At 30.7% G+C, this 11,925-nt stretch overlaps 1 protein-coding gene across 3 annotated transcripts; it reads left to right on the forward strand.

Annotated features, from left to right (window-relative positions):
• The first annotated feature begins 593 nt into the window (after nt 1-593).
• On the forward strand, nt 594-7,292 carry LOC138931917 (uncharacterized). 3 transcript variants are annotated; one of them, XM_070293185.1, is made up of 8 exons: nt 594-989; nt 1,093-1,224; nt 4,451-4,677; nt 4,773-5,060; nt 5,179-5,229; nt 5,310-5,533; nt 5,619-5,781; nt 5,862-7,292. In XM_070293185.1, the coding sequence occupies exons 3-8, from the start codon at nt 4,596-4,598 to the stop codon at nt 5,993-5,995; spliced, it is 942 nt and encodes a 313-aa protein (XP_070149286.1). In that variant the 5' UTR covers nt 594-989; nt 1,093-1,224; nt 4,451-4,595; the 3' UTR covers nt 5,996-7,292. The 3 variants fall into 3 exon arrangements, 2 of the variants coding, with proteins under 2 accessions (XP_070149286.1, XP_070149287.1); XM_070293186.1 differs by having other exon boundaries at nt 4,451-4,580; nt 4,782-5,060; XR_011446696.1 differs by lacking the exons at nt 5,179-5,229; nt 5,310-5,533; nt 5,619-5,781; nt 5,862-7,292 and adding an exon at nt 2,201-4,376 and having other exon boundaries at nt 4,451-4,580; nt 4,782-4,865.
• The last annotated feature ends 4,633 nt before the right edge of the window (nt 7,293-11,925 follow it).

The raw sequence follows: 11,925 nt of genomic DNA on the forward strand, positions 1-11,925 counted from the left end.
TGTATACTATTTTTCTGTTATGTAACATTTATGAAATTTTTATAGTATACACATTTACATTTATCAAAATACATAATTGTTACGTATTTAACATAACATTTCAATTATATCATTAGAGTTACGTAACATGTATGAAACTTTTAGAGTATATACATTTACATTCACCAAAATACATAAATGTTATGTATATTTAACATAACGTGTCAATTATGTCGTTAAAATTACGTGGCATTCACGAAACTTTTAGAGTATACACATTTATGTTCACCAAATTGCATAAATGTTACATAATAGAGTAACGACAAAATGACATAACATTTCTATGTAACAATTATAGATTCATTACGTTATTGACATAACTGATACGTCATAGTTTTGTTTTGTTCATTTATAACATATAGAATATTATGTAATTATTAAGTAAATATACGTTTACTGAAATTTTTTACTTATGTTCTTTGTGCAAGACGCATAATTAGTAAATTTTTCTCTACATTATGCATCTGTGTAAGTTATGTGAACATGCCCTAGGGGGTAAGTCTGTGATTGGCTTATTGTTAGTCGTATTAAGTGTACGTGCAAGCATAGACATAGTCGCTGCTACTTGCGAGCGAGAGAGAACGCAAGGAGCACGGAACAGAGTATGTCCTTTTCTACGTGTATCTTTACCCCCACTCCTTAAATAAAGGCAAACGCTCGGTCTAGATATACTATGTCTATGCGTGCAAGGCTGCGTTCGGAAACATCACTCGTGTGCACACGAGTGTCGTTCTATCTTTGTTATGTACCAAAAGTTAAACAAAGATAGAACGTCGCTCGTGTGCACACGGGTAATGTTTCCGAACGCAGCTCTAGTGCGCAATCATCGTACAAAGCATCCCAAGCTTCTGCGCGCTAGGCTTTACTTTTCAATATGGCCAAATCTACGAAAACAGTAGTTGTGCGTGTGAAAAAATTGTGTTGAAAGTGTGAACAGTATCGAGATATTGGTAAGTATGAAATAAATATTAACTTAATAATTAATGCCAACAAATGATAATTGTTGTCTTGTGGTAAAAAAGCTATGCTAAAGATTGAATTCCTCTTGTGCAGTGAACAAAAGATACATCGCGTACCACGTGAAAACTGAAAACCACGTGCGCCTAACAAAGGACAAAGGACCTCGTGCCGGCGAAAGATACACCTAGTTTTGCCTCATTATTTTTATATTTTGGCATTTTTATAGTAAGTACGATTTATTTTATGCAACATTATTTTTCCCATGTTTTTTTTACAATATTTGTTGCACGGTCATATAATGAGAAAAACAAGAAATCTCTTATTTGCACTACTTTTTGAATCAGAAGCTTGAATATTTCGAGTGTAAAGTTACATCATTTCTTAATTATAGATTTTTTATTTTTTATTGCATTGCGGCATACTAAATTCCGGTTTATAATTTTTTTATAATGATCGTAATGGTAATTCCAATGATAAATGATATCAATTATGAAATATAGCTTTTATATTGTTGAACAAGATATCTGCATTAGAAAAAACTGTAGATATATTTTTTCGAATACTTCATATATTTTGAAAGTTTATTATTGACTGTTTTCATAATAATTTTTTGCAAATGAAATAGAATCTTATAATTAATAAATATTTTCTATGCATGAGTCTTAATTTTTCAATTTGGTATTTGATCGTGAATTAATTTGATGTAAACTGATTTTTATTCAAGTATAAAATATTTAAACATGATAGCATTAATTATTACAAGTCATTACATAATGAAGTTATAGGTCTTAAAAAATTGTAAATATTATGCGTGCAATATGCTTATATAATTACTTTAATTTATAATTTATAGTTTATAATAACATGCAACGTAACAAAAAAAATTATTCGTGTTTAATTAATTACAACACTAAAATACATTACAAAAATATTTCCGTTAAAAGACATTAAAAAATTATGTAGGTTGTTTCACCATAATTGTGAGAAATCAAATTTTTCATATATAAATGAAATACTATTTAAGAAACATAGATTGCATTTTTTCTGAAATTTTCTATTAGCGTTCTTAAAATATTACATAAATTATATTTTAATTATTGAATTAGTTTGTTTCGATAAAAAACTGCAAATGTCTTAAAACATTTTTTATTTGTCAAAATATTTTTAATTCTCCATATAAGCTTCCTATATATTGTTTCAGTGAAAAAGGAAAATATAATATAAACAATAATATCAGGCAAACCCAAACCTATATTCGTATACATAATCGCAATTCATCTATTTCCTATTGCTTTATAAAATTATATTATGTCCAAATCAAAATTAAGACTAGACATTAATTCTTTAACGCCAAGGCAGCGGCGACGTATTTTCTTAAAAAAATTTCGTAATATCTGCCAAATGACTATTAATTCAAATTTGGAAATTCAAAATAATATCGTAAGTTTATCGAATGGGCCAGGTAACATCGAACAATTACCTCAGCAGCAAAATGTACTAAAAGAAATTGATATCGATTATTCCAATGTAATGAACACTCATAAGTGTACAGAAAATAATCATGATTTAGTTTCTGAACATTCGGAAATTAGTATTGATAAAAATAGTCTTCAGTTAAGTATTTCAAGTGATAAATTTTCTAAAACAGAATTTTGTAAAACAGAACTTATTAACGACATCCGATTATGGGCTATTGAAAATCGTGTCAGTCATTCTGCTATTAGTAGTTTACTGAAAATTCTAGTAAAATACGGCCATAATGTTCCGATTGATGCTCGAACTCTATTTCAAACGCCCAAACAAGTAGACATTATTGAAATGACACCAGGAAAATATTATCATGCAGGTTTAGATGATAGTTTGAAAAAATCTATTCGTAAGCATTATTGTCGAAATAATTTACCATCTCAGATAAATATTAATGTGAATATAGATGGTCTTCCTTTAACAAAATCTTCTGGGAGTCAATTTTGGCCTATTTTAGGTAGTATAGTTGCAGATATTTACACCGAACCGTTTATAATTGGTGTTTATCATGGTTTTGAAAAGCCAAAATGTTGCAATACTTTTTTGAAATATTTTAAGGATGATTGTTTAGAAATTTTCCGAACTGGCATTGTAGAATACGGCAAAAAAATAACTGTGAAATTGAACGTATTTATCTGCGATGCTCCTGCAAAATCGTTTATCAAGGGAACTAAAGGACATAATGCGTATTTTGGATGCGGTAATTGTATTCAAGAGGGAGATTACATAGAAAATCGAGTAACGTACCCAGAAATTAATGCAATGTTAAGATCAGATGAATCTTTTAAATTAAGAAAACAAGAAGAACACCATAAAATCACTTCAAATCTTGAAGATTTAAACATTGGAATGGTTACTCAATTTCCTTTAGACTACATGCATCTCGTACTATTAGGAGTAATGAAAAAATTGTTGCAGTTTTGGATTAAAGGTAAACATAATGTTCGTATGGTTGCAACTCAGATAACTCTTGCTTCAACTTCTTTATTATCTATGTCATTATTCCTACCTAAGGAATTTGCTAGAAAGCCAAGGAAATTAGATGAGGTTGATCGCTTTAAAGCCACCGAATTAAGACAATTATTATTATATACTGGGCCAATAATCTTTTTTAAAAAATTATCACGTGATAAATATGTTCATTTTTTGAGTCTGAGCATAGCAATTCGAATTTTATGTAGCAAAGAATATTGCGTACAACTGCTTGATTATGCACACAGTTTATTATTGTATTTTGTTGAAAATTATTGCACATTATATGGTCGTCAATATTTATCATATAACGTTCATAATTTAATTCATTTGTGTTATTATGTAAAATTATGGGGAGTGTTAAATAAATTTAGTGCGTTTAAGTTCGAAAATTACATGCAAAAAATTAAATCAAGAATTAGATCTTCGAGTCGGCCATTAGAACAATTAGTCAATCGTTGTAAAGAAGAAGATAATTTTAATATAACAAATGTAGAAAAGAATTATCCAATACCAAAAGTACGTATTATAAATGGCAAAAAGATAATAAAATCAGTTCAATGTAAAGGTTTCTATCTAAGTACAAGAACTGCTGATAATTGTTGTCTTTTGTTAGATGGTACAACGATTTCACTTACGACAATTTATTTTAAAAATAAACAGATTTACATTATTGGCAAAAAGTATTTAAATATTAAATCATTTTTTCGCATTCCATGCAACTCTTTAAATATCGGAATTAAAAAAATTAACGAGTCACAGTATGAGTTAATTACTATTCCATTGTCTGATATTAAATTAAAATGTGTAAAACTGCCTTTATGTGACGAAGAAGCTGTGATCTTGCCTTTACTGCACCAACAAGATATATGTTTATGGCGAGTACTCATATTGATAGAATATATAATTGAAAACAATATTAAATTAATTAACAAGTTTTACTTTTTTACAGATTATTAATAATGGTAAAAAATTTCGCTGTCGTAACTTTTCCAAGCGATGGGAATAATGAAGAAGAGATCGTATCAGAAGTTCCATCTTTATGGCTTTCTTCCAATTTAACAGAATGCTGATGGCCATCGGTAAAAAATATAAACATGTTTATTGTGAAACAAACTCCACCTGTTACTAATAATCCTAAATGGACACTTTATCCTATCAAATTTCATGGATATTATGGTAATTTATATTTTACTTCAGAATTTATGTAATTATTTTTTTAATATTTTAAAAAAATAATGTAATTTGTAAATTACGGTTTTGTCCTAATCAAGATTCATTAGATGAGGCTAGACAAAGAGCAACGAATTATTCTTCAAGCGATGAAAATAATACAAATCAAATAAAGAAGTCATGCACAAAACGGTCACTAAATACAGTTTATGATAATGAATCTGAATCTGATTCTGATGACTCACGTTCAATTATACCAAATCCACCATCAATCCACAATGTCTCACAATCAGCCAAAAATATTCAATCAATCTCAAATATTTTGGATTCAACAATTATTAATAATATTGATATGGAAATTCTTGATGGAACTATAGTACCTCACAAAAGTAATTTTTATTTTAATTCTTTTATTCCATTTTTATTATCTCTATAATAAAACGGTTTTTTTTTAAATTATAGTTATTGTTTATTATGAGTAATCTAATACTTTTTTAATATTTCTAGATATGCAGGATGTATATACGTTAGTGTCAGAAATGTCAGATAAAATGGAAGGTTTTGTATTTACTTTTTATCTTATAATTTTATTAATATCTCTTTATGGCATTGTTTACTCAATATTATTAATTTTTTAGATAATTTTGAAAAAATATGTACAGCTATAACTACAATTTCATTAGACATACAAACTATAGATATTCGTTTAAAAAACATAGAAACACAACATAACCAACATAAGTCTAAAGACTCTGCCAGGGATACATCAAATATACAAAAATCTTTTCCGTTTAAGAGTATAAATGAAATAATAGCTTTTGAAAAGAATTTATCAGAAAATGCAGATGAGTACAACAAATTTGTAAGTTTAATTAAGTTATTTAAATGCAAATTTTATTTAAATAGAATAATGTAAATTATATTATTGGTATGTTTTATTTCTAAAGATGCTGTATATATCTCGCATAGGCGGAGGGTCCGCTAAAGAAAATTTAATTCGTATATATCGAACTTTATTTTCTAATGAAGTTGCCAAGGTATCATCCTGGAAAGGACTACGTAATCATTTTAAAATAAGTAGTTTAAAGTTTATATTGACGGGAATACAAGGTAAAATATATTTTTATATTTATAAATAAATTTATAAAATATGCAATTTAATTTAATGTAAAATTTTTTTAATAATTCAGCAACAATTTTGGCTCAACATCAATTCACAAACAAAGAGTTTGAAGACATCACGAAAGAATGGTTTCGCCAAGGTGGTCAAAGGCTTAGCAGACAACAAAAAGACTCTGAAGAAGCAAATCCGCAAGTTATTTAAATGTCTCAAAAGCTTATTATTTTTTCATTATAATCTTTTTTCTTATTAGTCTATGAGCTTTCGGCTTATGATCTTTTTTTTATTGGCCTAGAGTCTTAATTAACATAAGAAATATTTTTTTTAACTAATGTTTTTTTTATATTGAATGATTTTAACACTAAACCTACCACGACTGGTTAAACAATCGGTCAAAACGTTATCAAAGTTTAAAAATTTCTGCATTTGGTATAAATAAGTTGTCGGTAGATTTAGTGTTAAATACTTAAGTTTTTAAATTTTTATGTTCTAAAATCTAAAATCATAGTCTGCACTCTTTTCATTTTGAGTTCTCAACGTCATTATTTGAGTTAAATACTTCTTTTAGGAGAATTAGTAGAATTAAAGTATGCATTATGTTGATACATTTAATAGTTTATCTAACAATCTTTTTAATTACAAAAAGTATAATTGCTTTATTGTTTTTCTTTCAAATGAAAATCGAATTGCGTTTCCATTTTTGTTTAAATTAGATTTATTCTAACGGTACACACTTATATTATTAACAAATGTGTTATAATTAACGAATCATACATGAATCTCAAAGATTTTGACAAGTGTGTTTATGAAAAGTTTATGGATGTAAAAATTATAGTTTTCATGTGGGGAGAAGCCTAAAAAACTCATTTCTTATTGATGTATAGCGTTAAAACAAAAAATAATATCGCGAATACTCGAGTGTACCGTGAAGTTTAAATTTATCATATTAATTACTATTATAATAAATTTATAATTTATAATATTTCTAAATTTAATTAATTTATAATATTATTAATTGTTATTAGTGTACTATATTTTGCAACAAAATTAGGAAATTATTGTACTTCGGCGTAAAAAGGCGTAGAAAGGATGAAATTCAAATTGATATACTTTTCGAAAAAATTATCACAGAATGATATTTAAAACAGATTTTAAAGCTAGAAAACATAACTTTCCAATGCTCTAACGGAGATTTTTCTAACGATTTTTCTTATACAGATTTTATTACAAGTGGTGCTACTTTAAAATGAGCTTTGTAATTGTAGAAAAAAACTTCAACTTTAATAGGCGAGTACGTAGAGAACAATTTTTTCATCAATTCTATTAATTGTAATAAAACTTAACATTTTCTCTTTAAAATGCTTTTTTTAAACAGTTCTACGACCATATGACATTTTTTTTGCAAAAATACGTGAATTTGATTCTTTTTAATTTTGTGATTCTAATTGTTTGCAAAGTATATTAATTAATACAATATAAGTGCAATTTGTTATTTAAGTTTGAAATTATTATTAGCTATTAGTATATTTAAAGTTTTCTCTTAAAAAAAATATCTAAAATTATGTAATATAATTTAAATTATCATTATAATTGTAATTTGAAACAAAAATTAATTTTATAAATATTAATAATATTTGTTAAAAGATTTATTCATAAATTTGTTACAAGATTCATTTATTTAACAATTTAGCATATGTGGAAATAAAGAGTTGTTCAAGAAATCAAGTTTTTATTGTTATATATATCCATATCTTTATATATACACGATTTTCTAAACATAAATAATATAAGTTAATTCTCTTAATTTTAATAAAAAAACAACCATTAGTAATTTTATCCAATCAATAATTTTGCGCTGTATATTCAACTATAGCAGAATAGTTTCTTCATTTTAATCATTGATAAATATATATGTATTATTAATATATATATTTATCAATGATTAGACTGAAAAAAGACTATTCTATTATAGTTACTTAATTTCATGTCTAAATTTTAGATATTTGTTATTTGTTATTATCATTTTGTTACATATTATATACAGCATAGTGTTGCTGTATATAATACGTGACATTTTGATCTAAATGTTACCTGTAAATTACATAATGGTTACTAGAACAGATAATATGTGTTCTGTAAATAATATATAAATATTACAGAACAGTATGTACTAAATTCTATTATAATGACGTAATTTTATATCTAAATTTTATGTATCTATTACGTATTATATACAGGCATAATGTTGCTGATATTTTCATCTAAACATCATTTAAAAGTTGACATAATCGTTACCATATCTGTTCTCTCAATGTTACAGAACAGTGTTTACTATGTTCTGTTACAGTTACGTAATTTATATACATAAATTTTATGTATCTATTACGTTTTAAAAGTTGACATAATGGTTACCATATCTGTTCTGTCAATGTTATGTAAATGTTACAGAACAGTGTTTACTATGTTCTGTTATAGTTATGTAATTTCATATATAAATTTTATGTATCTATTACATTTTAATTTCATGTATCTATTATGTTTGATATACAAGAATAATGTTGCTGACATTTCCATCTAAACGTTACTTAATCGTGGACATAACGGTTACCACAACAGCGAACAGCTGTTTTGTAAATGTTCTGTAAAAGTTACAAAACAGTGTTTATTGGGTAAGACATTCCGAACGACCGAAACATGCGTACATAGCTATCTCAACTCTGTGCGCAGAAAAGCGTTTCTCCTCAATTTCCTTGATGTTGTACAAGAAATTTCGACTTATCTCACTTACTGACACGTAACTAAGACGTTCCGAACGACCGAAACTTGCGTACATAGCTATCTCAACTCTGTGCGCAGAAAACCGTTTCTCCTCAATTTCCTTGATGTTGTACCAGAATTTTCTGCAAATCTCACTTACTGACACGTAACTAAGACGTTCCGAGCGAACGAAACTTGCGTACATAACTATCTCAAGTCTGTGCGCAGAAAACCGTTTCTCCTCAATTTCCTTGATGTTGTACAAGAAATTTCGACCAATCTCACTTACTGACACGTAACTAAGACGTTCCGAACAACCGAAACTTGCGTACATAGCTTTCTCAACTCTGTGCGCATGAAACCGTTTCTCCTCAATTTCCTTGATGTTGTACCAGAATTTTCTGCAAATCTCACTTACTGACACGTAACTAAGACGTTCCGAGTAAACGAAACTTGCGTACATAGCTATCTCAAGTCTGTGCGCATATAACCGTTTCTCCTCAATTTCCTTGATGTTGTACAAGAAATTTCGACTTATCTCACTTACTGACACGTAACTAAGACGATCCGAGCGACCGAAACTTGCGTACATAGCTATCTCAACTCTGTGCGCAGAAAACCGTTTCTTCTCAATTTCTTTGATGTTGTACCAGAATTTTCTGCAAATCTCACTTACTGACACGCAACTAAGACGTTCCGAGCGACCGAAACTTGCGTACATAGCTATCTCAAATCTGTGCGCAGAAAACCGTTTCTCCTCAATTTCCTTGATGTTGTACAAGAAATTTCGACCAATCTCACTTACTGACACGTAACTAAGACGTTCCGCACAACCGAAACCTGCGTACATAGCTATCTCAACTCTGTGCGCATAAAACCGTTTCTTCTTAATTTCCTTGATGTTGTACAAGAAATTTCGACTTATCTCACTTACTGACACGTAACTAAGACGTTCCGAACGACCGAAACTTGCGTACATAGCTATCTCAACTCTGTGCGCAGAAAACCGTTTCTTCTCAATTTCCTTGATGTTGTACAAGAAATTTCGACTAATCTCCCTTACTGACACGTAACTAAGACGTTCCGAGCGACCGAAACTTGCGTACATAGCTATCTCAACTCTGTGCGCATAAAACCGTTTCTTCTCAATTTCCTTTATGTTGTACCAGAATTATCAATAAGTCTCACTGACTGACACGTAACTAAGACGTTCCGAGCGAACGAAACTTGCGTACATAGCTATCTCAAGTCTGTGCGTAGAAAACCGTTTCTCCTCTATTTCTTTGATGTTGTACAAGAAATTTCGACTAATCTCACTTACTGACACGTAACTAAGACATTCCGAACGACCGAAACATGCGTACATAGCTATCTCAACTCTGTGCGCAGAAAACCGTTTCTCCTCAATTTCCTTGATGTTGTACCAGAATTTTCTGCAAATCTCACTTACTGACACGTAACTAAGACGTTCCGAGCGAACGAAACTTGCGTACATAACTATCTCAAGTCTGTGCGCAGAAAACCGTTTCTCCTCAATTTCCTTGATGTTGTACAAGAAATTTCGACCAATCTCACTTACTGACACGTAACTAAGACGTTCCGAACAACCGAAACTTGCGTACATAGCTTTCTCAACTCTGTGCGCATGAAACCGTTTCTCCTCAATTTCCTTGATGTTGTACCAGAATTTTCTGCAAATCTCACTTACTGACACGTAACTAAGACGTTCCGAGTGAACGAAACTTGCGTACATAGCTATCTCAAGTCTGTGCGCAGATAACCGTTTCTCCTCAATTTCCTTGATGTTGTACAAGAAATTTCGACTTATCTCACTTACTGACACGTAACTAAGACGATCCGAGCGACCGAAACTTGCGTACATAGCTATCTCAACTCTGTGCGCAGAAAACCGTTTCTTCTCAATTTCTTTGATGTTGTACCAGAATTTTCTGCAAATCTCACTTACTGACACGCAACTAAGACGTTCCGAGCGACCGAAACTTGCGTACATAGCTATCTCAAATCTGTGCGCAGAAAACCGTTTCTCCTCAATTTCCTTGATGTTGTACAAGAAATTTCGACCAATCTGACTTACTGACACGTAACTAAGACGTTCCGCACAACCGAAACCTGCGTACATAGCTATCTCAACTCTGTGCGCATAAAACCGTTTCTTCTTAATTTCCTTGATGTTGTACAAGAAATTTCGACTTATCTCACTTACTGACACGTAACTAAGACGTTCCGAACGACCGAAACTTGCGTACATAGCTATCTCAAATCTGTGCGCAGAAAACCGTTTCTCCTCAATTTCCTTGATGTTGTACAAGAAATTTCGACCAATCTCACTTACTGACACGTAACTAAGACGTTCCGCACAACCGAAACCTGCGTACATAGCTATCTCAACTCTGTGCGAATAAAACCGTTTCTTCTTAATTTCCTTGATGTTGTACAAGAAATTTCGACTTATCTCACTTACTGACTCGTAACTAAGACGTTCCGAACGACCGAAACTTGCGTACATAGCTATCTCAACTCTGTGCGCATAAAACCGTTTCTCCTCAATTTCCTTGATGTTGTACAAGAAATTTCGACCAATCTCACTTACTGACACGTAACTAAGACGTTCCGAACGACCGTAACTTGCGTACATAGCTATCTCAACTCTGTGCGCATAAAACCGTTTCTTCTCAATTTCCTTGATGTTGTACAAGAAATTTCGACTAATCTCGCTTACTGACACGTAACTAAGACGTTCCGAGCGACCGAAACTTGCGTACATAGCTATCTCAACTCTGTGCGCATAAAACCGTTTCTTCTCAATTTCCTTTATGTTGTACCAGGATTATCAACAAGTCTCACTTACTGACACGTAACTAAGACGTTCCGAGCGAACGAAACTGGTGTACATAGCTATCTCAAGTCTGTGCGCAGAAAACCGTTTCTCCTCAATTTCCTTGATGTTGTACAAGAAATTTCGACCAATCTCACTTACTGACACGTAACTAAGACGTTCCGCACAACTGAAACCTGCGTACATAGCTATCTCAACTCTGTGCGCATAAAACCGTTTCTTCTTAATTTCCTTGAGGTTGTACAAGAAATTTCGACTTACCTCACTTACTGACACGTAACTAAGACGTTCCGAACGACCGAAACTTGCGTACATAGCTATCTCAACTCTGTGCGCATAAAACCGTTTCTTCTCAATTTCCTTTATGTTGTACCAGAATTATCAACAAGTCTCACTTACTGACACGTAACTAAGACGTTCCGAGCCAACGAAACTTGCGTACATAGCTATCTCAAGTCTGTGCGTAGAAAACCGTTTCTCCTGTATTTCTTTGATGTTGTAAAAGAAATTTCGACTAATC

Source organism: Polyergus mexicanus, unplaced genomic scaffold (assembly GCF_030449975.1).
Source record: "Polyergus mexicanus isolate NDT 795.1 unplaced genomic scaffold, iyPolMexi1.0 SCAF_3, whole genome shotgun sequence".
In the NCBI taxonomy this organism is placed as follows: domain Eukaryota; kingdom Metazoa; phylum Arthropoda; class Insecta; order Hymenoptera; family Formicidae; genus Polyergus; species Polyergus mexicanus.

Excerpts from the sequence above, each read along its gene's own strand:
- LOC138931917 (XM_070293185.1), top strand. The coding sequence starts at position 4,596 with ATGTTTATTGTGAAACAAACTCCACCTGTTACTAATAATCCTAAATGG. Across the intron at positions 5,061-5,178 it reads AACTATAGTACCTCACAAAA|ATATGCAGGATGTATATACG; the intron begins GTAATTTTTATT and ends TAATATTTCTAG. Across the intron at positions 5,230-5,309 it reads AATGTCAGATAAAATGGAAG|ATAATTTTGAAAAAATATGT; the intron begins GTTTTGTATTTA and ends TTAATTTTTTAG.